The 25689-nt window shown below is 49.8% G+C and overlaps 1 protein-coding gene across 7 annotated transcripts; it reads left to right on the forward strand.

The window, feature by feature from the left end:
• Nucleotides 1-925: 925 nt before the first annotated feature.
• CCDC61 (coiled-coil domain containing 61) lies at nt 926-25677 on the forward strand. 7 transcript variants are annotated; one of them, XM_064581726.1, is made up of 14 exons: nt 926-1207; nt 10845-11003; nt 11259-11341; nt 15348-15505; nt 16642-16803; nt 22264-22474; nt 22566-22648; nt 23316-23485; nt 23594-23669; nt 23979-24121; nt 24201-24279; nt 24455-24509; nt 25196-25274; nt 25376-25677. In XM_064581726.1, the coding sequence occupies exons 1-14, from the start codon at nt 1189-1191 to the stop codon at nt 25471-25473; spliced, it is 1575 nt and encodes a 524-aa protein (XP_064437796.1). In that variant the 5' UTR covers nt 926-1188; the 3' UTR covers nt 25474-25677. The 7 variants fall into 7 exon arrangements, with proteins under 7 accessions (XP_064437796.1, XP_064437798.1, XP_064437799.1 ...); XM_064581728.1 differs by lacking the exon at nt 926-1207 and adding an exon at nt 3430-3578; XM_064581729.1 differs by lacking the exon at nt 926-1207 and adding an exon at nt 3572-3601.
• Nucleotides 25678-25689: the final 12 nt, after the last annotated feature.

Genomic DNA, 25689 nt, shown 5'->3' on the forward strand with positions numbered 1-25689 from the left:
CATTTGAATTATTTTAATAGCTGATTCTTTTAAAAAATATTTATTGATTTATTTGAGAAAGTGTGAGAGAGACGGGGGGGAGGGGCAGAGGGAGAGAGAAATTCGGGCAGACTCCATACTGAGAACGTAGCCCAATGCGGGGCTCGATCTCACAACCCATGAGATCATGACCTGAGCCGAAACCAAGAGCTGGAAGCTCAGCTGACTGTGCCACTTGGTGCCCCTTAACAGCCTATTCTTAACACAGCCACCAGCATCATCACTTATGACATGAATAAAAGTGTCCCTGCTGCCCTCAACCTTCAATGGGTCGCATCTCAGAGCAAAGCCCAGAGACCTCACAACGGCTTACAACATCCTGCATGACTTGGCCTCTAGCTCCCTCCCAGGTGTCTTATTCCACACTCCCACTCACTCAGTATTGATTTCCTCCCTGGTTTTTGTTTTTGTTTTTTTAAGTAAACTCTACCCCCAACACTGGGCTCGAACTCACCACCCCAAGATCAAGAGCCACGTGTTCTACCAACTAAGCCAGCCAGGTGCCCCTCCTCACTGTTCTTTTTTTTTTTTTTTTTTAAGATTTTATTTATTTGACAGAGAAAGAGAGTGAGAGAGGGAACACAAGCAGGGGGAGTGGGAGAGGGAGAAGCAGGCTTCCTGCTGAGCAGCGAGCCGATGATGTGATGCAGGGGCTCCATCCCAGGATCCTAGGATCATGACCTGAGCGGAAAGCAGACGCCCAATGACTGAGCCACCCAGGCGCCCCCTCACTGTTCTTTAAATGCATCAGGCAGGCTCCCACCTCCGGGCTTTTGCACTCATTGTTTGTTTTTCCTGGAATGTTCTAGCCCTGTACCCGCAAGGGTGGTTCTTTCACTTTCTTCTGGTCTCTCTTCTAAGTCACCTTGTCTGAGATACCTCTGACCATCCTGTCCCCTTTACTCTGTTTTATTTTCTCCGTAGCACTTATCACAATCTGACATATATACATTTGTTTGTTTATAATTTAATTCTTTCCCTTTCATGAGGCACTGACTTTTTCTCTTTGTTCACTGATGTACCTACCCCTAGCACCCAGAAAAGTGCCTGGAGTATAGCAGATGCTCAGTAAACGCTTGATGAATGAAGGAATGACTTGAACTCCATTTATGGATGAAGAAAGCAAAGCTCGGGGAAGAGGCATGACTTATGGGAGCTTCCACAGCTGGTAAGAGGATGCTTTGGGATTCCTTTTTTTTCCCCTCCCCAATGTGTCTTGGATTCTAATCCTAGCCTCTCGGACTGCAAAGCCCAAGTTCTTAACTGCACTGTTTTGTGAACTTTATATCTGGGCCTCCTTAGCAACCCTAAATGTTAGTCTTTTTAGCAATACTCAATTTACAGGTGGGAAAACTCTTATCTAGAGAGGGAAGGGGGCCCCACAACCAGTTGGTGGCAATGGCAGGACTGGCCCTTAAGCTTCAGGGCAAGATTTTTGGCATTAGCCTCTGGCACACAATGGACACTCAAGTGCATGATGACTGGTGTTCAGGATGGGTTTATAGTCAAGCCCATGCCAGCTTCAGGACCTTGATTTGCAAAGGTCCTTTAATGCGTTCCTAAGGTCTGAGGTCTTCATAACATTTGCAAAAGGAGGATATTTAAAACGCCATTGGTGAAGACTACTGTCTTTTTGCAATTCTTCTCCCCCCTGTTGTACTTCTTTTACCGTGGGTGGTGCTGAAGTAGCCTCAGGCATTTGTGGGATCTAGCGGAGAGGAAGGTGAGTTGAGGATACATTTAGGTTGGGTTTCATGGGATATGGTGATGTGGTTCATAGCTGCTTTCAGATATACTTGAATTACCTAACTAGCAGTCTTGGTTTAGGAATGGCTTCCAGGAATGCTCCTATTGTTGGAGGTGCTAACTCACGAGGTACAAGGCCCCATAGTCTATTGTGGCATGACCCTATGCTCTAGTGACTCACTCCACAAGCACTTGTGCAATGGAGGTGAGTCAGTAATTAAAAGGATTGAGCGAGGGGCGCCTTGGTGGCTCAGTGGGTTAAGTGTCTGTCTTTGGCTCAGGTCATGATCCCAGGGTCCTAGGATCGAGCCCCGCATTGGTCTCCCTGCCCAGCAGGGGAGTCTGCTTCTCCCTCTGCCTGCACCCTCCATCCCCAGTCATTCTCTCTCTCTCAAATAAATAAAATCTTAAAAAAAGAAAAAAAAAAAAACTGAACCAGAAGCTAGTCCATGAAAGCATTTTCCAAAACATAGCTAACATGAATTAAACTTTGTGAAAGTTTTCACAAATTTCCAAAATGTTTCGATGACATCACCCATACTGACTTGTGAAGGTGAAACTTTTTCTAAACTATAAGGACTAAAAGAAAGTTCCATCAAGCGTACTAGAGGGAAGATAATTTACTTTTCTCTTCTCTCTGCAGATTTGGATATTATGAAATAAGTATTTGCAGCCAACAAAGTAGGCGACTACCACAGAGGTGTGTCAGGCAGCAAACTAATAAAAACATTACGTTATCTTTGGGGATTTTGCAATGTTTGTGGTATTTGTCAGCCCTTCTAAATATGTAATTTGTTATTATTTCATATTCTAAATTTTCACGTTCATACCCAATTTTTTAAAAAAATATATTTTATTTATTTATTAGAGAGAGAGCGAGCACAAGTAGGGATAAAGGCAGAGGGAGAAGCAGACTCCCCGCTGATCAGGGAGCCTGATGCGGGGCTCGACCCCAAGATACTGGGATCATGACCTGAGCTGAAGGCAGACGCTTAACCGACTGAGCCACCCAGGCGCCCCTCATACCCAGTTTTGTTAGTAATTTTGTATTTCTTTTAGGGAACTCTCCCTTCCCATACTCCCCCACCAAACTCTGTAAATTCTATCAGCCCTGTTGATGACTCATTGGCTCAAAATAGGAATACGTTCCCAAGCTGTGTGATCCCCGGGCAGTGGCTGTACCTCTCTGAGATTGTTTCCTTAATAGCAAATTGGGGATCATAGTAGCCCCTACACCGCAGGGTTGTTGTTAAGTTTAAATAAGCCAAGGCCTGCAAAGCGCTTAATGCTGGTTTGGAACGCACTGAGCAACGATAAACCTCTGCCCCTCTTTACGCTTAGAACTTCCCCGCAGCTTCCGGACCCGCGGCGGCCAAGACCTTCCTGTGCGCATGTGCCGCCGACTCTCTTTCAGCCCGCCCCCCCTCGTGGGCGCGTCTAGTCCGCTGCAGGGGGTGATGGGCGGAGTCAAGGGGCTACTTCCAGGATTTCCTCCCCCTCCGAGGAACAACCCGCTTTGCATGACTGGCAGTAGGGATTAGCCAGTCATGATTGGAGAGAAGACCGACGACCAGGCCCATGTAGGAATCTCTCATCCGAGTTGGCCAATTGCAAGCTTTGGAAGGCGGGTTCGTCTCTGAGGCGGGACACGGAGTGACGGGCGTCTGTTTTGACTAATGAGAACTTGTCTGCGAGTAAGCCAGGGCCAGTCAGAAGCGAGAAGGCCGGATCCTGGGGCGGGGCTGGAGCTTCGGCAGTTGAACAGCTCGCGAGGAGGGGTGTCTGTGGAGAAGGTGAGAGGCGGCGGGAGTGGCGGGTGCGCGGGCCAGGGTGGGGATCCTGGGGGGAGGGGATGCTCTGGGGGAGGGTGGGCTGCGGCGGGCAGCTGACCGGGCAGTGTAGGAATCGGGAGGGGTGACCTTTAACACGGGTAGGCACTTTGACGTGGGTTTGTGAGGCAGAGGGCAGTATCTGAGTCGGGGGTGGGGGGAGATGTTTTGTATCTTGCAGGAGGGTCTTTAATGGGGGAAAGTGTGTAAAGCTGGAGACAGCAGGCGGTAAAATACAGAAATTCCCCTGTAATATGGCCTTGTGATTTAATGGGAGGTTTTGAGGCGAGGGGTTATTGTAGCGCGGTGTGGAGGAGCGGAGGTCCTTGGGATGAGTTACAAGCTTTGATGTGGGTGGAGGGCAGGTGAAGCACTACGGAGGGAGAGAATGAGTGAGGACTTCGAGGATGGAGGTGTGCTTTAGGGAGGTGTGAAGCCACATGATACATGCAGCGTTTACTCAGGGCTTACTATGTGCCAAGTTTTGTATGAGTTACTCTTAAACTTCCTAACACCCCTCCCGGTGGTTAAGACTGTGGGCTCTGGAGTTGGGTTGCCTGAGCTTAAATGCTGGCTTTGCCACTGGCCCTGCCACTGAACGTCAGGGTGGCTTTGGGCAAATTCTTTAACCCTCTGTGCCTCAGCTTTTAGCATCTTAGAATGACCTCATCTCTTCTCTGTCTGTACCACTCACCTAGTCTCTTGGCTTCACATGCTCTTTATATAATGATAACTCCCAAGTGCCGGCCTGCAGTCTGGATCTCTCTGAACTCCAGACTCATTTGTCCAATGGCTGACTCTTCTCTACTTGGAAGTCCAACTGACATCCATGCTTTAAAAACTTGTCCCTAACCAAACTTGTAGTTTCCCCCTTCCAAACCCAGCTGATGGCAGTTCTATTCTTCCAGGTACTCAAGACAAAAATCCTGGAGTTGTCCTTGACTCTCCCTTTTCCCTTTCCTGCATGCCATCCGCCAGTCAGCAAATCTCATGGGTCTATCTTCAGAACACTTCCAGAATCCAGCTGTATCTCACCACCTCCCTTGCTGCTCTGATTCATGCCATCACTTGCCCTTACCTGGTCTGTTGCAGTGGCCTCCTCGCTGGCCTCTGCCCTGGACCCCACAGTTGGGGGTTCCTGTTGAAACAAAAGTCAGATCATGTTACTCCCTGGTCCAGGCACTCCCGTGGCTCCCACCTCACACAGTATAAGTCCTTGCCAAGCTCATAGTGCTCCACCTTATCCAGTTCTCCCTCCAGCCTGCCCTCAACTCCTGCCATTCTCCCCTGTTGACACACCCTGGCTTCCTTGTTCTTCAGACATAGCAAATACATTCCCACCTGGGGAGTGTCATTGCTGTGCCCTCCGTCTGGATCATGTTCCCTCTAGATGTCTACATGGCTTCTCCCTCACTTCCTTAGGTCTCTGTTCAAATGTCAAATCCACAGACAGGCCCTCTCTGACCACCCAAGCCAAAATAGCTCCTGTTATTTCCTGGCGCCTCATCACCTGGTTTTGCTTTTCTTCAGTAACACTTACCAGTACCCAACATATATTAGGGTTTGTTTATATCCCCTGGCTTCTTAGACTCCCACCCCCCACTAGAGTGTTGACTCCATGAGAATATAGAGCTTAGCACCTAGAAGGACCCATAGATGCTTAAAAAGTGTTACTTGTATTACACCGTCAGCATCACCATTTCTGGGCGGGGGGCGGGGGGAGGCTCCCTGTAGTATAGGGCAGGGTTGTTGAGCTGGGAGAGTCTTGGGTGGGGTGGTGGGGTCAAGATGGGGTAATAAACTGGGAGGAAACAGAAGGATATCCAGGGGCAGAAGCTCTCAGATCTCAGAGGAAATGCAGATTCCTGGGCCCACTCCCAGAGGTTCTGCTTCTGTAGATTTGGGATCATGCCCAAGATCCTGCATTTTTTTTAAGTCAAGCACCCGTGTTCATGCTGAAGGTCTGCAGTCCTCTCGAAGAAACAGACCAGTTCGGAGCTTGGACTCTGGGGCTGCCCCTCTGCCAAGCAGTGCCGGGGACACTGGTGATTGAAACAGCTCTTTACCTAGCCTGGGAGTCAGGGAGGGCTTCCTGTGGGAATGGACATTGGAGTTGGGACCTGATGACAAAGCAGTGAGCTGAGGGGAGAGGACCTTGGCTGTATCTCCAGTGCCTAGAACCCCGTTTCCTGGCATCTCGCATAAATTCACAAGTAGTCCCTGATCTGTGCCAGGCCCAGGGTGCTGAAGAATACAAGAATGATCAAAATGGCTCTGCCCTCTTGGGCTTCTGGTCTGTCAACTAATCGTCAGCTAGTTGCACAGATGGTAAACAGCTGACCAGGTGCCAGGCACTGTTTGAAACTCCTTACATGTATTAATTAATTTAATCCCCACAATCATCCTATGTGAGATGGGCGCTCTTATTATCCTCACTTTACTGGTGGGAAAAACCCAGAGAGGCTAAGCGCTTTGCCGTGGGTCACATTGTGGGTAAGTGGTGGAGCAGGAGCTGAACCCAGGAGTCCCTTTCCCGCAGTGTGTGTCATGTTTAAGGTCCGAGGCCACACATAAGGACTGGTGCCTGGAGGGAAAGGAGCAGAGAGTAATGGGAGGAAACAGAAGGGTAGCTGGGTAATGGGAAGCCCCTCACTTCAGGATTCTAGGCATATCTCAGTTTCATCCTCTGTAAAATGGGGGATGGTTACAGCATCTACCAGAGAACAGAATTAAGGACAAGTCACTGGTTGATGGATGTGTGTAGTCCTGTTTGAGGGATAGTAGGGGGGAGGTTTGGATATTCCTGGGGGGGGGGTGGGCTATAGTGTACACTATGGAGGGGCAGATCATGGGGAGTCCTTAAAGGTTTTTGTGTTTATATATTCCAGGGGGACAGTGTGGAAGGCTCTGGTCTATATTCTGGGGAGTGCAGAGTGAAGGGAGGGGAATTCTAGCCAGCTAAAACTCACTCACATGGCGGGGAGGGGTCACTCCGGCCAGGCCAGTGTATGTATGTGAGGTGGGGGGTATACTGTATAGGAGAGGCCAGCTAGGTCATGGCCAGGCTGAAATATGGGGTGTTGGCGGGAGAGGGTGATGCAGACTGCGAAATAGCCATCAGGAGTGGGGGCTGACAGAAGTGGTGATTTACCCGTGTCCTGTGTGGGAGATGGTGATGTGGATTTGTTTTGGGGGAGCCCAGCGTGGAGGATTCTCAGCTTCCACCCTAGGGCGAGGGCTGCGAAGTCTGAAATATTCAGGGAGCGCTATTGGGAGGAGGAGGAGCCAGGGACCGTGATGTAACCCTGGAAACCGAGAGGGGAGTCACCTTAGTGAAAGATGAGAGGGAAAGGCCCCGGGGTCGGAAAGCTGAGTGTGCTTGTGCGTGTGTGCGCGCGCGCGTGCGTATGCGTACGTGTATGTGCGTGTGTGCTGAAGCCGTGATGTCACGAGGCCCGAGAAATGGGATCAGGTGTGTGGGCCAGAGTGGGGTGCTGGGGTGTGCACGCGGAGCTCGCAAGGTTGAAGTGCTGACGTCACGGGTTGGCGAGGGCGGGGCCTCGAATGCAGGGTCTAGAAGCTGAGACGCAGAGGAGCTAGGAGAGTCTTGGGACTGGAACGAAACCAGCAACCAGGATGGGCCACTGGTCACAGAGCAAGGATGGAGGATGCAGGTAGAAGGACAAGGGGGGGGGGCGTGGAAGGAGGGAGGGGCGCGGGGCCTGGGGAATCCCAGAATTGGGTGGGGGGGCTGTCCTGGGAAGGCTCTGCAGGGAAGAGAGGTGGAAAATGTGGGGAGGGGGAGAGAGGGTTTACATAGAATTTGGGAGGGAACAGAATCCAGGTGAAATATGGGGATAATGTAAGACAGGCTGAGAATGGGGTAGATCCCCACTGTGGAGTAGAACCTTGGGCGAATATGCAGGCAGAATAATAGGAGGGAGCAAAATTCAGGTAGAATATGGGGGAAACCCCAGGAGAACATGGGGGCTGGTGTACAGAGAAGGGGAATGTGGCCCCCTGCCCCCAATCTGGGAGAGCCGAATGGCAGTAAGGGACTTGGGGAAGGGGGTGGAGAGGGCTGGTTTCGGGAACGTGGTAGAAGGGGTGAGGCGGGAATATGGAGGGAGGGAGGTTCTGCAGCGGGGAGGGGAAGGGAGTCCAGAAACTCTAGGCCCTCTGGGGAATGAGTGATGGGGAGCTGGCCGAGGTGTGGGGTTTATTTCATCAGCAAGTGTTGAGTGCTCACGACAAGCTGAGAAGAGGGGATGAGGGGAGGGGAGCGGGCGAAGTTTGTGGAGGTGTGGGAGGCAGTTGTGTGTAAGGGGACAATGGAATTCGGGGGGAATATTCAGAGGCTTAATATCTGGGGACTGAGATGGAGGCTAATGACATCAGGGCAGTTGGATACGGAAAGGCCCTGTGATTTAGTGAAGGGCTGCTATTCTCTGGAAGAGAATGGGGAGCTTATGCGGGGAAGTGGGCAAGGAGGAGAGCAGGGCAGGGTTGGTGGTGGAGATGGGGTGGGACGGGCCCCTTTAGTCCTCTCTCCTCCCTGGAGTTGGGCAGTGAAGCTGTGCGGCTCCTCAGGCGTTCTGCAGGTACCTCCAACGCCTTGGTAACCAGAACGGCGCGACTGCTGATTGGCTCGCGGAGCTGGAGGGGGCGGGGTCGGAGGCGGTGTCTAGGATACCCGGTGGGGCGGGGCCAGCGCTGCCTGGCACCCACACTGAGGACCAGGGGATGTGAGATATGCTGAAACGTGTAGCTGTTTGTTTGCCTATAGGTCAGGGACTATTAACCCCACCTCTGAACCTACAGAGAATGTGAGAGTACCTAATTGTGAGAGTGGATTTTCAAGGGGAAGAGGTCTCGATTTCATCAGCCACTTCCAAACACGAGAGACCCCTCTCCCAAATAAATTTAAGAGCTTGGGTCTAGAGACAGAGGAGCCTGCCAGAATGTCTGGGGGCTTTGGCGATTGTCCTTGGGTCTTTGAGAAAGGGGATGTGTGGATGGGCCTCAGGGTGGTATTCTGGGAGCCCCTGAAATTATTTGCAAAGGGTTGTGGGCCTATTCATTTATCTGGGGAGGGTTCAGAGATCTCACTAGACTATCAAAGGTGCAAAGACTCTTAAAAGGTTAAAAACCACTGACCTTGAGTTTCAGGGCTCATCATTTTCTGGCCTCACAATATTATATTTTCTGATATCAGCCTTTAGGAGGACTTCTTGGGGAAAGTGTGAGGAGCAGAGGATGTGGTGGAGTGAAGGAGACCAGGCTTTGGAGGGGTCCCCATGATCTGGTTTAGGGCAGCCCTCGGTAGATCTCTTTTGGGGGCAGCTGTGGGACTCCACTGAGTCTCAGTTTCCCCATCTGTACACTGGGAAGAAAAATGGGCTTGCCTTGTTTCTGTACTGCCTTTCAAGACACAACAACAAAGAAATCATGATAATGATAATGATAATAATGCCAGTATGTATATGAGTGCTTGCTGTGTGTCAGGCATTGCTCAATTTGTTCAAGGATTTTAATGCGATTAACTCATTGAATCCTTACACCAATCCAAGGAGATGAGCACTGTTACCCTTCTATGGGCTTACAGAGACCTGCATGAGCATCATCTGGCCCATTATATCTCATCTAGGTCCCTCCCTTATGCTGACCTTGCTGTTCTTAGAAGAAATCAGGAACATTCCACCTTGGAGCTCTCGCTTGGGTGTTCCCTTTGTCTGGATACTCTTCCCCCAGATATTCACCCATCTCCTTACCCCTCTCTAGGCCTCTCCTGAGAGAGGCCTTCCCTGGCTACCTTAGCTGAAAGAGCAACCCCTACCCCCAGCATCTCCTTTTTCCACTACTTCACTTTTTTTTTTTAAGATTTTATTTATTTATTTGACAGAGCGAGACACAGCGAGAGAGGAACACAAGCAGGAGGAGAGGGAGATGGAGAAGCAGGCTTCCCGCTGAGCAGGAAGCCTGAAGCAGTGCTCGATCCCAGGACCCTGGGATCATGACCTGAGCTGAAGGCAGACGCTTAACGACTGAGCCACCCAGGCGCCCCTACTTCCCTTTTTTTTTTTTTTTTGACATTTTATACCTCTGACTTTTGCCGCCCTCTTGAGAGTAGGGGCATAATCTGGTTTCTCATCATATCCCCAGCACCCAGGATGGCATGTGCTTTAAAGATAAGGAATCTGGCTCCAAGAGAGGTTAAGTAACTTGCCTGTGTATGTGCACATAGCTAAAGCTAGATATGAACTCGGGCGACCCGGGGCTCTCATTCTGAATCATCCCCTAAAATCCAGGCTGAAGGCAGAGATCTGCTCCTCTCTTCCACCTCATAGAACTAACAGCGAGTCGTAGCCCTATTGCCTAAGAGAAGGTACTTAGGCTTACAACAGGCCAATTAATAAAATAGATTATTAATTCATTGGACATGATTTAAGTGTATCATTGATAATACATAGTGCTGCTGTTCTCTCGACTTGGACCACTTTCCCTAGATAGCCATTTAGCATGCTCCCTGCCTTCCTTCAGTTCTCTGCCTGTAGGTTACCTCCTCAGGGAGGCCTGCCCTGACCCCCTACCTAAAATCTGCCCTGCCTGACCTCAGTACTCTCTGTCCCTCTATGCAGCTTGATTTTTCCCCACAAAAAAATTTTTTAAAAGACTTTATTTATTTATTTGACAGAGAGAGATACAGCGAGTGAGGGAACACAAACGGGGAGTGGGAGAGGGAGAAGCAGGCCTCCCGCGGAGCAGGGAGCCTGATGCAGGGCTCGATCCCAGGACCCTGGGATCATGACCTGAGCTGAAGGCAGACGCCTAACCATCTGAGCCACCCCGGTGCCCCTCCACAAATGTTTGAATGAATGAATGAATAATTAATATATAATGAGTGTAAGGATTAATAAATTAATAATGATATTAATCATGATTCTCTTGTCAGATATCATATATTCTGGTAGCCAGCATGTGTTGGGCATGGACACAGTTCAAAATGCTTTTATGTGTATTGTCCAATTTAATCCTCATGACAGCTCTGTGAGATAGATAACCACTATTATACCCATTTTCCAGATGAGGACATTGAGGCACAGAGAGGGAGTTTCTTTCGTAAGGTGCCAAAGCTGGTAAATGGTGGAGCCAGGATATGAATTCTGGCCTTCCTGCTTCCGAGCCTGGGCTCTCAGCCCCTCTGGGTCTCTGTCTCCTCCCTTTCTCCAGTGACACCGGCCATGGACCAGCCAGCTGGCCTGCAGGTGGACTACATCTTCCGGGGTGTGGAGCATGCTGTGCGGCTGGTGGTGTCTGGACAGGTGCTAGAGCTGGAAGTGGAGGACCGGATGACGGCTGATCAGTGGCGGGGCGAGTTCGATGCCAGCTGTGAGTGTGCCGGCCTGGGGTGGGTTCACCTGTCCTTCCCTGGGATCACCTTCTCCCTGAAGATGAGACCAGCTCGGAACCTGCCCATCTGCCTCTTCTACCTGACCAGAGACTCTCTGAGGTGGGGAGGGGGAGTGGAGGCCTCATCCCTCAGGCCAGAGGCACTGGAGTTGGGGAAAGTTGAAAAGCTTAGATGCATTGATCTTGGGCTGGGCAAGTGGTTAGACCCCAGGAAGGACTTTTCTCTCTACCCAGTCATTGAAGATCTGACTCATAAGACGGGGAACTTCAAACAGTTCAATATCTTCTGTAACATGCTGGAGTCGGCTCTCACCCAGGTAGGGGCCAGGGCTGGGGGACCAGGGGAGGTTTCTGTTTTCTGGATCCCTGGGGAGGTAGATGCCCATCTGATGAATGCAAGACCCTCTACTTTCTCTTCCCTTAAAGGGACAGGGCTATCTTTTTCTTTCCCAAATGTTAAGTGGTTTATTCTGATCCTAGTGATAGTTACTCTCATGTAGAAAATTCATGTCACAGAGAAATGTAAAGAAGAGAGTAAAAATCACTCTACTCCTAATACTCATTCCTGGTAATATTTTATTAATATTTTGGTGAAAATCACTCCAGTCATTTTTCCACTTCTTTGTTTACTTGTGAAAATGTGTGTGTGTTTATTTGCAGATATACAATTTTATATAGTTGGTATACTTCCCAAAGTATTCTTTAACCTGCTTTTAAAAAATTCAACAATATTTCATAAACATTTAGCCACATCAGTGCATATAGGTACTCATTTGTGTCATTTTTACTGAGTATCTACAGTGTGCCAGGTGCTGTGGTAAACAGTGGGATACAGCAGTGAACAAAAGAGACAAAATTCCTGTCCTTACGAAGCTGACATTCTAGTGGGAGAAACAAAAAATTGAAAAAATATATAATGTCAAGTAGTTAAAAGTATTAATAGAAAAAAAAATCAGGTTGGAAGTTAGAGTGCCAGGGATGCTATTTAGACATCATTTTAAAACTATGAACTACATTATTCCTCTGATTATAGATAAAATTTGCACTCATAAAATTATGACAGTGTTACAGTGTGTGATTTAGAAAGTGACAGTCTCTTATAATCCCCTTTCTGTCCCCTACTTTAGACTGTTAGCATTTTACTATGTGTAGGCAGTATAGCATAATGGCCAAGAGCATGAACTCTGAAGTCAGACTCATCACTGCTACTTACTAGCTGGGAGCCCTGGACCAGTTACTTCCCCTCCATGCCTTAGTTCTTTCTTCCTTTTTTCTTTTTTTTTTCTTTCTTTCTTTCTTTCTTTCTTTCTTTCTTTCTTTCTTTCTTTCTTTCTTTCTTTCTTTCTTTCAGAGAGAGGGAGAGAGAGAGAGAGTACGCACAAACAGGGGCAGGGGGGTGGGCAGAGGGAGAGAAAGAATCTTAAGCGGGCTCCACACTCAGTGCAGAGCCTAATGTGGGGCTCAATCTCTTGACCTTGAGATCATGACCTGAGTTGAAATCAAGAGTTGGATGCTTAACTGACTGAGCCGCTGGGTGCCCCATGCCTTAGTTTTCTTAACTGTAATGGGGGGATAACAGTAGTTCCTATTTCACAGTGTGGTGAAGATTAAATGAGTTCTATGTAAAAAGCTTAGAATAGTGTCTGGCTCATAAGTGCTTTACAGATATTGTCTTTTTATTATTGTCATCTACTTGTGAGTTTGTCTTCCTTGTTAGTGGTTGCTTAGTATTCCATTATACCCATGTGGCATGATTTGTTTAACCCAATGGTTCTCAAGTTTTTTGGTGTCATGCCCTCTTATGCTCTTAAAAATTATTGAGTACATCAAAGAGCTTTTGTTTATGCAGATTTTATCTATCAATATTTGTTTGCCATATTATAGATTAAGTTGTTTTATAAATTAAAACAGAATAATTTAAAGATATTTATGAATTCACTTAAAAATCACTGTAATAAACCAGTTATATGTTAAATAACATTTTTATGAAAAATACATTTTCTAAAACAAAATAAAATAGTAGGAAATACAGCATTGTTTTACATTTTTGCAAATCTCTTTAATGTCTTGCTTAATAGAAAACTGCTGGATTCTTTTCTTTTTTTTTAAGATTTTTATTTATTTGACGGAGAGAGAGAGTACATACAAGCAGGGGGAGCCGCAGGGAGAGGGAGAGGGAGGAAGCAGGCAGGGAGCCTGATATGGGGCTCGTTCCCAGGACTCAGAGATTATGACCTGAGCCAAAAGCAGACACTTAACCGACTGAGCCACTCAGGTGCCCCCAAAACTTCTAGATTCTTTTTTTTTTTTTAAGATTTTATTTATTTATTCATGAGAGACAGACAGAGAGAGAGAGAGAGAGAGAGAGGCAGAGGGAGAAGCAGGCTCCCAAGGAGCAGAGAGCCCGATGCGGGACTCGATCCCAGGACCCCGGGATCATGACCTGAGCCGAAGGCAGACGCTTAACCATCTGAGCCACCCAGGCGCCCAAAAACTTCTAGATTCTTATATGTGCTTCTGCATTCAGTCTTTTGTGATATGTTTTGGTTGAAATATATGCAGGAAAATCTCACTCACATAGATATGTGGTTGGAAAAGGAGTCCTTTAATCAGGAAATTGTACAGATCCTTCTTTGCTAAAATACTAAAAGTGGACAGGTGGTAATTTCTTAAAGATTTGTAGTGTGGAGTCCAAAAGCCTATCAATGAACTTTTCATATTACATTACATTAAAATCTATTGATGTATCTTGAACTTCACTTGGATCTTTTATCCATTTTATGATATCATGCATTGGTCATTTAGAAAATACAGTTCACTGAGTTACACAGATCTTCTGAATGTTGACACATTTCATTATACAATATCAGGAAGTCACATTTGTTAATATCCTCACTGATCTCACCAGGGAAGTCTTTCAACATCAAGAAGCTATCAAGCACACAGTGGTAGATCCAAGTTTTCCAAAATTCTAATTTTTGCTGTGAAGTTTGAATTTTACCATTGGCAACAAATACCGTTAGCTGTTTTTCTTGAAGTGACAGGCTGACTTTGTTCATTTTTGAGAAAATGCCTGCCAGACATCCAAGTCTGAATAACCATAGTTATGTCTGTCAGTCGTTCTTTCAAGTAAAAATAGAGTTCCATGAAAAAGTGTCTAATTTAGCCCCAGACTCGGATTACACAAGTGTTCTTCCTGAGACAACTGTCATACTTTGGAATGCCACAGAATGTGTGCTTCCTTTCTTGTCATAGAGTAGTAAAAAGCCATGTACTCAAGGATGGAGATTCAAAAAAATTAATAATTTTTACTGCTTCATCAAGAACATTCTAGGTTTGGGGTGCCTGGGTGGCTCAGTCGGTTAAGCGTCTGCATCTGCCTTCGGCACAGGTCATGATCCCAGGGTCCTGGGATTCAGCACCATGTCGGGCTCCCTGCTCAGTGGCGAGCCTGCTTCTCCCTCTCCCTCTGTCTGCCGCTCCCCCTGCTTGTGCACGCTCTCTCTCTGTGTCAAATAAACAAACAAAATCTAAAAAAAAAAAAAAAGAGGGAACATTCTAGGTTTGATCTCCTGTGTTAGGTTTGCTTGTTTCTTCTTCCTTCCCGGCCCCCCACTGAGACTGTGGCAACAGAGACTACAGTAGCTGCCAGTATGTTTGATGCCACTGGCTTAATTTGTGCTAATGGGCACCTTCACTTTTACCACCATTATTTTGCACCATTGGTATAAATGTCAGCACAGCAAAAAAAGGCATATGACATCTTAGTATGATTATGATAATTGTTTTGACCTCATGGACTCCCTGAAAGGGTCTCGGGGACCCCCAGGGGTCCTTTGGACAAGACTTGGAGAGCCACAGCACTAAGCTGCCCCCCCATGGTTGAGGGTTTAGGTTCTTTCCAGTTTCTCCCTCTGGCGTCCTTGTGCCAGCCCCTAGGGCAGGGCCATCTTTTTTTTTTTTTTTTTTTTTTAAGATTTTATTTATTTATTTGACAGAGAGAGACAGAGTGAGAGAGGGAACACAAGCAGGGGGAGGGGAGAGGGAGAAGCAGGCTTCCCGCTGAGCAGGGAGCCCGATGTGGGGCTCGATGTGGGGCTCGATCCCAGGACCCTGGGATCATGACCTGAGCCGAAGGCAGACGCTTAATGACTGAGCCACCCAGGCGCCCCTGGGCAGCGCCATCTTGATCACTGGCCTCAGTGTAGGAAAAGCCCAGCGAGTCCAAAGAATGGATGGGGCGTGGCCTGGGTAGGTGGGTTGTGTGCTCTGGGTATGGCCATGTCCAGTCTCCTGGCATTTCCTCCCATCCTTTTCCAACAGAGCAGTGAGTCGGTCACCCTTGACCTGCTGACCTACACAGATCTGGAGTCCCTGCGGAATCGCAAGATGGGGGGCCGCCCGGGCCCCTTGGCCTCGAGATCGGCCCAGCTCAACTCCAAACGCTACCTGATCCTCATCTACTCTGTGGAGTTTGACAGGTGGGGATAAGGGACTGGCTCCAGGCTCAGGCTGGTGGGCAGGTGGGAGGGGATGTGGTTCAAACTCAGGAACTCCCTGAGGGCTGGGGTGAGGGGGGGTGGCGGGCGGGGGGTGGAGGTGGGGGTGGGGGTGTTGCCTTTGGAATCTTAAGTGTTGAGATTTGAATCATTTAGTATCATGCTGGGCTGTAAGTAGCAGAGTAACTATTACTAGTGCTTTAAACAAACAAGTTTATCACACAACAAAATGTCAAGGTGGGAGGCTACTACCCAGAAGTTTCATTAGGGACTCAGGCTCCTTCTGTTTTGTTTTGTTTCCTTTTGTCATCCCTAATGTGTTGGCTTTTGACCTCCATCCTTATCTCTTCATGGTCACAAAATGGCTGCTGGCCCTCCAGGCATTGCTTCTGTATCAAAGCAAGAGGAAGAGAACAGGGCTGTAGTGGCTAATGGCATCTACCGTTTTTATCAGGAAAACAAAAGTGTTCCTAGAAGATGCCCAACAGATTTCCTATAATATTTGGCCAGAAATGGTCTTATGGCTGTTTCCTTAATACTTGGCCACAAGCGGTCACATGCAGGGGATGCTAGGATAATGACAAGCTGGCTTTTTTTAGCCTGTTTAGTGGGAGGCAGCAAGGCAAAAAAGAGCTGGGAATGGCTCTTGGGTAACCAGGGATGGTATCTGCCCCATTTGATAATAGCACCTGGATTTTCTAGTGGGAAGTTGTCAGTCCCCTATGCATAGCAGCATCTGGTGGTGCAGTTAATCGAGGTGCCCTATCTTTCCTTAGCCAAGAGGTGAGACAGGTCAGGCCATTGAGAATCTATGCCTGTGGAATCTGAATTAGAACTTTGCTTGGTGGCAGGTAACATGATACCCATGTTACAAGTCAGTTCAAACTGCACCAGGCCTGTCAATGCAAGATGGCTAGATAAGGGAGTCTGAGGGATGGCCGGCTGGCCAAGGGGTAGGGGAGCAGGGAGCGGGCTTGAAGTTGCATTCGGAATGTACGCCTCTAGGAACGTGAGGTTTTGGAATTGGGGGTTTTCATACTCGAAGGCTCTCAGGGTCTGGTAGCTACCCTGGGGTGGATTCTTGGCCTCTGAGCTGCCACGGTTCTAATCCTCCTCAGGATTCACTACCCGCTGCCCCTCCCGTACCAGGGCAAGCCAGACCCTGTGGTCCTGCAGGGCATCATCCGCTCACTGAAGGAGGAGCTGGGCCGCCTTCGAGGGCTGGACGGCCAGGATGCTCGGGACACCCGGGAGACTGAGATCTGGCACCTGAGGGAGCAGTGAGTCTGGGAGGGGAAGGTGGCTGGGGCTGGGTGGGGGAGGCATCCTATTGGGCGCCGCAGGGCCCCGTGCTCAGCACTCCTGAGAAAATGGTGGTCCCTCATTCACCAAATATTTATTCTGAACCCCTCCTCTGTGCCTGCCTTGCGCTGGGTGGTGCTGGGGACAGCAGCGACTGAGACAGTCCTGGCCCTACCCTCCTGGGACTCCCAGTCCAGTGGGGGAACATAGCTCTGTATGCAGACAGCGACAGTTCACAGTGGGTGGAGCTTGGGAAGCCCGGAGGGGAGACTGGAGCCTGCCTGGTAAGGGAGGGGTGTTGTAGGCAGAGGGAGCCGCATGCATAAAGACAGGATGGGAGGTAGGGCTCTATCTAGTGCCTCTTTTGTATTGAGCCCCTCCTTGCCCTTCGCGTAGTGGCCCAGCCAGGGGGCAGGTGGATGTTGATCCCGTAACCACCTGAGTATAGCATTGCCCCAGAAATGGGGTTAGGCAGAAAAGGTGGTCTGTGCTATAGGAGGCTGCAGTAGGAACCTGATGGGGTCTTGGGGTAGGTCAGGTGAAGGGGGTGGGGAACAGTGTTCTAGGCAGAATGAACAGCATGTGCAAAGGCTTTGTGTTTGGTCCGACGTGGTGAAAACAAGGGGACTAGAAGAGTAAAGTGAAGAAAGCAAAGGCTTTTTGGCACATTTCCGAGTACCTACTGCGTGCTATGCACTGTGGGGTGCTGAATCAGGGATTCCATCCCCATCTGGAGGAGGCCCCACCCATTGGGGAGCAAATAATATTTTTATTTGTTTTTATTTTTTATTTTTTTAAGTAGGCTCCACACTGGGGCCCAGCACAGGGCTTGAACTCATGACCCTGAGATTAAGACCTGAGCTGAGATCAAGAGTCAAACACTTCAACGACTGAGCCACCCAGGCGCCCCAATATTTTTAGTAATAACAATAATAATTATTACAGCAGCTAACATTTATTGAGCATTTCACTGTGTGCCAGGGATTCTGCTCAGTGCTTTATGACTTCATTCCTTTAATCCTTGCAAGGTGGGCATTGTTGTCCCCATTTTGCAGAGGAGGAACACTGAGGCCCAGAGAGGCTAGAGAATTTGCCCCAGGTCACACAGTGAGTAATATGGCCAGGCTAGACCTTGAATCCAAGCAGCCAGCACCAAGTATAGCATTGTTGTTTGTTTCCTTTAGCTGCTGAGCTCTGTTGGCAGCTGCTGGGCCCCTAGGCCAGGACTGAGTGTTGGGGCTGACAGGGAGGAGTGGGAGCTTATGGAGCTGGAGAGCCTTGTGGGTCTTCCTGGAAGAGCTTGGCTGTGCATTGCTGGGAAGCAGGATAAGCTTTAGCCTCAGTTCATCCTCAGGACTCTCCGGTGTGTGGGGGTGTATGTGTTTCCCAGACTGGCCACAGCGTGGCGCCCTTTGCCCTTCAGAACCAACCAGAACTAGCGAGGGTGGCTTGAGATCCTGTAGCTGGTCAGTGGCTTCTTATCTTTCTTTTCCCAACTTCCTCTTCCTAACTGGAGTGAGGGAATTTGGGAAGACTCCAGATTCATTCATTCATCCAGCCAACATTTTTCTGGTTCATACTGTGTCCCAGGCACACTGCCCGGCCCTAGTTAATGTTTCTTGAGCCCTTACTCAGTGCCAGACATGGTCCAAGCACTCTTCATAGATTCTTACAGCCTTATAGGTAGGTATTATTATTATTATCGTCCCACTTTGCAGAGATGTGAGGTCAAACTGCATAAGGTCACCCAGCTTGTAATAAGTGGAGTAGAGTCAGACACAGTCAGCCTGGCCACAGAGCTCAGGTCCCTCACAGTGACCAGACAGCTGGAGTGAAGATTCAGACAGAAAACAGATAATCACACTGATAAGTGCCAGCTCTAGGAAGGAAATGTACAGGGAGCCACGAGAGCAGAGAAGAGAGGGACGTGACCTAACCTCGCTGGGGGCAGGGGATGTGATGTTTGAAGGGTGAGAGAAAGTGTTCCAGGAGAAGGGACTTGGATCTGCAAAGAGAAGCTTGGCTGGGGAGGAAGGTGGGGGGAGAGGAAGGGAAGGGGGAAGTCAGCTAGATGGGGCTGAATGGGAAGCTCCCTGGAGAATATAGGGGAGCCACAGATTTTAAGAAGCGTTTTATTAGGAAAAATTCCAAGAACACACAAAAGTAGACAATAGTATCATGCCCATGTACTTGTGCCCCTGATTCAATGGTTACCTACATTTTGCCCATCTTGTTTGATCTACACACTCCCCTCTGCCTGAGAAGCAAATCCCAGACATATCCCCTCTTAAATACTTCATTCTATCTCCATGGTTAATGTATTCCCCTGTCCCTGTATTTCCTGTGAAGTAGTTGTTAAACCTATAGGCTGGTCAGATTTAGGTTTCTGGCAAGACACCTTCCTCGGTGGTGCTTTGTGCTTGCTCACTGTCAGGTGGTGTTGGGGCTGATGAGTTCGGATGTGGAGACCTGGTTCCTTCTTATTAAGGTCCCATCAGCCCAGCATCTCTTGGTACTTTTTATATGCTAATTACCAATGAGGTTGAGCAGTTTTTCATATATTTAGTAGCCATTTGGATTTCCTCTTTTGTGAGCTGTCTATTCACCGATCATGTCTATTTTTCTTCTGTCATCTACTTCTTACTGACTTCCAGGAACTCTTTATATAGTCAGGATATGAGCCCTTTGTTAATTTTATGTATTTCAGAAACCTCCTTGCCCTCTCTAGCTGGGCTTTTTACTCTCTTAATAGTGCCTTTTGATAAACAGATGTTCTTAATTTTATGTAGACTAATTTATAAATTTTTTCTCTGAAGTTACTCATTTTTATGTCTTCTCTCAGAATCCCTTTCTCCCAGTATCATGAAGATATTGTCCTATATCATCTTCTATAGTTTTTTGTCTTTTGCTTTACACATTTATGTCTACAATCTACCTGAAATTGATTTGGGGGGAGGTAGGTGTCCTTTCATGGTTTTTTCACATTACCAGTCAATCAGCCCAGTGACATTTATTGAAAAGAGTATCATTTCCTTGGGGCGCCTGGGTGGCTCAGTTGGTTAGGCGACTGCCTTCGGCTCAGGTCATGATCCCGGAGCCCCGGGATCGAGTCCCGCGTCGGGCTCCCTGCTCAGTGGGGAGCCTGCTTCTCCCTCTCCTCCCTGCTTGTGCTCTCTCTCGCTATCTCTGTCTCTCTCTCGCAAATAAATAAAATCTTACAAAAAAAAAAAAAGAGTATCCTTTCCCTACTGCTTAGCCATTGTCACTTCTATCACAAAGCATGTTTAGGTGTCATCCATCAGGTGAGGTTCTGTGCTCTGTAGTCCATTGGTTTGTCTATGCTTATGCTGGCAGCACACCGTTAAATTATTGCAGGCTTATAATTAGGCTGATACTGGGTAGAGCAAGTCTTCTGACTTTTGTTTTTCCCTTTTAAGAATTTTTTTGGTTATTTTTGGAAATTCACATTTCTTGATAAATTTTAGAATCAATAGGTTTTGTTTGTTTTTTTTTTAAAGATTTTATTTATTTATTTGACAGAGAGACAGACAGCGAGAGCAGGAACACAAGCAGGGGGAATGGGAGAGGGGGAAGCAGGCTTCCCACTGAGCAGGGAGCCCGATGTGGGGCTCGATCCCAGGACCCTGGGATCATGACCTGAGCCGAAGGCAGACGCTTAACGACTGAGCCACCCAGGCACCCTAGAATCAATAGGTTTTTCAATACAAAAGCATAAAACCTGTTGGAATTTTTTTTTTTAATAATAGGATTGAGATTTTATTCTTTTTAAATAAAAATACACCCAACATGAAGCTCGAACTTATAACACTGATGCCAAGAGTCAAATGCTCCACTAACTGAGCCAGCCAGGCACTCCAAAACTTACTGGTATTGCATTGAATCTATAGAGTAATTTAGGGGAAGCTGAAATCTATATAAACAGTGAGTATTCCAGTATACAAACAACGTACCTCTGCACTTATTTCGGTCTTATTTAATGTCTCAATGATGTTATCCCATCCTACTTTTGTTAGATTTTTTTCATCTTTGGACAATTTGGCTAATGGTTTCTTTACTTTAAATATAAATCATGTTGATGTTTATATAATTGTATTTATTTATTTAATTTTTTCAAAAGATTTTTTTTTTTTTATTTGAGAGACAGGGAAAGAGCAGGAGCAGAGGGAAGCGTCAGAGGCAGAGGGAGAAGCAGACTCCCCAGTGAGCAGGGAGCCTGATGCGGGGCTCAGTCCCAGGACCCTGAGATCATGACCTGAGCCGAAGGCAGGCGCTCAGTTGGTTAACTGAGCCACTCATATAATTGTATCTATATGTTGATTTTGTATCTGGTAACTTTGGTCCGTTTTCTTATTTCTTATAATTTGTAGATTTCCTTTGATTATCAATATTTATAATCATTTCATCTGCAAATGACTGTTTTGTTAATTCTTTTTTTTTTTTTTAAGATTTTATTTATTTGACAGAGAGAGACACAGCGAGAGAGGGAACACAAGCAGGGGGAGTGGGAGAGGGAGAAGCAGGCTTCCCGCAGAGCAGGGAGCCCGATGCGGGGCTCGATCCCAGGACCCTGGGATCATCACCTGAGCCGAAGGCAGACGTTTAATGACTGAGCCACCCAGGTGCCCCTTTTTCTTATTTTATTGCATTGGCTAGGACATTTAGTGGATATACCATAGAAATTCAACTTATTTTCTGTTGGTATACATTTTGGTCATTTCTACTCTTTTTGCTATTACGAATAGTGTTGCAATGAATAGCCTTTTGTGTACATCTTTTCTTCAAGGAAGGTTTTGAGCATAGTAGGGGATCTGATTGGATTTGCATTTTATTTTATTTTATTTTTTTTTATTTATTTTAGAGAGAGAGTGTGTGAGAGAGTACAAGCAGGGGAGGGAGGAGGGACAAGCAGACCCCATGCTGCGCGTGGAGCCCGATGGGGCCTCCATGTGGGGCTCAGTCTCAGGACCCATGACCTGAGCCAAAATCAAGAATAGGAAGCCCAACCAACTGAACCACCTAGGTTCCCCATTGGATTTGCATTTTAGAGCCTTCTGGTGATTAGGAGGTAGTGAGACTTGGCTGGGAGGCCTGGGGGGAGTCTAAAGCCAGGACTTCAGGGCTAGGCGTTCAGGGTATAGAGAAGGACAGATTTATGATTTATTTTGGAATTGGAATTCGCAGGGCTGTGTCCTCCCCGTGGGATGAATGAGAGTGATGTGGCCGTGTTCCTCCTCATGTGGGAGAGATGGAGGAGGAGAGATGATGGGACCACAGGGGCAGCTGGAGTGGTGGGGCTGCATTTCCCTGTTCCTGGAGCAGGTGAAATGGTTCGTGCCCACCCCATGGAGAAGTGAGAATGATGGGATCCTGAGAGACCCCCTCCCGACTCTTGTCTTCCCTCTACCCACTTCCCCCAGGGTTTCACGCCTGGCATCTGAGAAGCGAGAACTGGAGGCGCAGCTGGGCCAATCTCGAGAGGAGGCTCTGGCAGGGAGGGCTGCGCGCCAGGAGGCCGAGGCGCTGCGTGGGCTCGTCAGGGGCCTGGAGCTGGAGCTGCGGCAAGGGCGGGGCCTTGGACACCGCGGGGTTGGCCGCCGCAGCCAGGATTGCCGGCGCCTGGCCCAGGAGGTGAGGGGGCGGGGCGGCCGGCGGGGGTGACCGGTGGGGCGTGGACCTCGGCCTCCGTGTGGTCCTCTCTGCCCCTGTTCACTCCTGGCAGCTCGAGGAGGTGAAGGCTTCGGAGCGGAGCCTGCGCGCCCGGCTTAGGACCGTGAACACCGAGCTGGAGGTGTACAAGAGGGGGTGAGAGACGAGGCCGCAGCGGGGGGGGGGGGGGGGTGCTCGGAGCTGCGACCCGGCTGCTGCGGGGCTGGGGGGGTGGGAGGGGCGGGGCCTGGGGAGTAGGTGCAGTCTGTTGGGTGGGAGGGCGGGGCCTGAATGGAGGGGAGGCTGCGAGTGGGTGGGGATGGAGGGGTGGAAGGAATCTGATGGACTGCATGGGGCGGAAAGTTGGACACTGCAGGCGGCGCTTGAAGCGTCAGTCAGGAGGAAGGGCTGGAGATAAGGGGGGGGGAAGGGGTGGGACCTGAGGATCTTGTAGAGCGAAAAGGCGTGGCCCAACTGGTGGGGATCTGGTTGACGTCCAGTGTTATTTATTGGGGTGGGTGATGGAATATTGGGAAGGATTTCTAGGGAGCTGTGGGGGACCTCAGGAAGAAGGGTCCGGTGAAGGGGGTTTGTTCGGATGTAGGGAAGTGACAGTTTCTTTTGGGGGGGTTCTCTGGGGCTCCGAGAGGGGCGGAGCCTGGGACAAGGTACCTGTGAGGGTCATATGCAAGGGCGTGAGTGTCTAGGAGTTGGTGGGGTGGACCTGAAGGTTCGGAGATGGTGTGATCCGAGAAGAGGCTTGAGATAGGAGTTGACATAGGAGCTGGCCGGCGGGAAACTGACAGTGGGCCCTGTGCTCCAGGAGACGGACTCCGCCCGTGCCGCCGCCCCGAGCCCGGGAGGATCGGGCTTCGACGTCGCGGGAGCGCTCCACATCGCGCGGTCGCGGTGCCACCCGCTCTTCTTCCCGGGAGAGCGGCCGGGGGGGCCGGAGTCGAGGCCGCCCTGCCCGCCCCTCACCCTCGCCCACAGGTCTCTGCCCTGTCCTGCCCGTGGGAGGGTGGGGGGTGGACTGGAGCTGTGGAGGCGTGCTCCTGTGACCCCAGCCTCTTCTCTCCTCACTCTCCCACCCCATCCTAGGTAGTCGCGTGCCCCGTTTCGACCCCACAGCCTTTGTGAAAGCCAAGGAGAAGAAGCAGAGAGAGATCAAGATGAAGTTAGCGCCCATTTCCCCCTTACGTGCCCATATCCCTGCGCCTTTAACTGGCCCCCCGACCTGTGCTCTCATCCATCCCCGTCTCCCATCTGTCTCCGTCATCAGTCACCTGCCCCATCTCCCTTTCCCTGCGCCTGCTTTTCACCTGACCTCCACCTCCTCCCCTGACCCCCACCACCCGGTCTGTGTGTGCGCAGGCCTTTTCCTTCCCTTTCTTATGTGACCTCAGCTGTGCCCATAGGGGCCCAGCGACGCCATTCCTAGCATTAGCTGGGCACACAGGTGGGTGTCTCCTTCTCCGCTCCCCAGGCAGCAGCAGCAGCGGAACCGATTGGGCAGCGGAGGAAGCGGGGACGGCCCGTCCATCTCCTGGTCTCGCCAGACTCGGCCCCCCGCTGCCGTGAGCGGCCGAGGGGACGCGGCTAACCGCTCGCGAAACCGCAGCTCCTCGGGTAACTTGGGCTGTAGCGCGCGGGGCGGGCTGGGCGCCCCGGCGAGCGCGGGAGGCTCACTCTCTCCTCCCCCGTCTAGTGGACAGTTTCCGCAGCCGCTGCTCATCCGCCGGCTCCTGCAGCGAGTTGGAGGATTTCTCCGATTCCCTTCCTAGGGGGTAAAACTTGGGCGCGAGGAGAGGACCACCTCCAACCGGGGGTCTGGGGAGGCTGGAAACAGTCTTTTGCAGGGAGGTTGGGTGATGGAGGCGGGAGCCTTGAACCACCGGGGAGGGCGAGGTGGGAGGTGCCCAAGGCTCCTCCCGCTAGTGCCTCAACACTCTCTCCTGTCAGCGTTCGCCGCCGCGGGAAGCCTCCCAGCCCCACCACCTGGGGCGGGTCCAACACGGTGAGTGTATTTCCCCAGACCATGGAGGAGGTAGGGGCAGCATGAAGCCACCAAAAGCCCATGATTCCATTCTGGGGGACTCAGGTTGCAGAGGTGTCTTTTTTTTTAAAGATTTTATTTATTTGACAGACAGACACAGCAAGAGAGGGAGCACAAGCAGGGGGAGTGGGAGAGGGAGAAGCAGGCTCCCCGCCGAGCAGGGAGCCTGATGCGGGGCTCGATCCCAGGACCCTGGGACCATGACCTGAGCCAAAGGCAGATGCTTAACGACTGAGCCACCCAGGCGCCCCGCAGAGGTGTCTCTTGAAATGCGTCTGGACGCAGAATGTTTTGAGACCATTGGATTGGAGCGGAGTGTGGGGGTGGGGTGGGGTAGATGATACCAGCTAAGGGCACCAGCCCTGGCCTCAAAGTGCCAGCTCTTAAAACCTGGCCCCGCCTTCCTGTCACCTGTGTGGCTCACGCTAGTTCTCAGCCTCAGTCTCTTAATCAGTTGAATGGGGGTGGTAATAGTATTCATCTTAGAGGGTTCTGGTGGAGATACCAGGAGGTGATTTTGCATCTAGTAAGTGCCCAGTGGGCGTCAGCGCTTGTTCTTTGAGGTCCTTAGGTTCAAAATTTCCAGTGGGATCTGGGGGACAGGAATAGAGGGAGGATACCTAACCCCCTCTTCCTGTCTCCCCCAGCAGCAGAAGCCCACCCCTGTGGAACGCAGCCGCCATCAGAGATGCCTGACCAATTCGGGGGGCTGGGTCCCTATGAAAGGTGAGCCTGGGACTCCACATCTCCCTCTCCCTTACCGCCCTCCCCAGCCCAAGGGCAGCGTATTGGGCCCTCACAGCCCTTGCACCCACACCCACTCTCAGAGTACAGCTCCGACCACCAGGCAGCAGACATGGCCGAAATAGATGCCCGCCTGAAGGCCTTGCAGGAGTATATGAACCAACTGGACACACGGTCGTGACCTCGACCTGGAGTACTGCCCCTCCATCCCTCACCCACTGCTGGATTCGGAGTGGGGGGGCGGGCAGCCCTGCTCAGGCTCCTCTCCTGCTGGTGCTACCGGGGTTTCAGGTGTGTGAGGCCTTGGCCCCCCCCCCCCCCGTCATGCACTGCATGCTGGGAGGGAAGGTATGTGCATTTTGTAAATAAACTATTTGCTGTTGGGCTCCTTCAGCTT

This window comes from Mirounga angustirostris, unplaced genomic scaffold (assembly GCF_029215605.1).
Source record: "Mirounga angustirostris isolate CCGP_5_RB_7025 unplaced genomic scaffold, mMirAng1.0.hap1 SCAF_16, whole genome shotgun sequence".
Classification (NCBI taxonomy): domain Eukaryota; kingdom Metazoa; phylum Chordata; class Mammalia; order Carnivora; family Phocidae; genus Mirounga; species Mirounga angustirostris.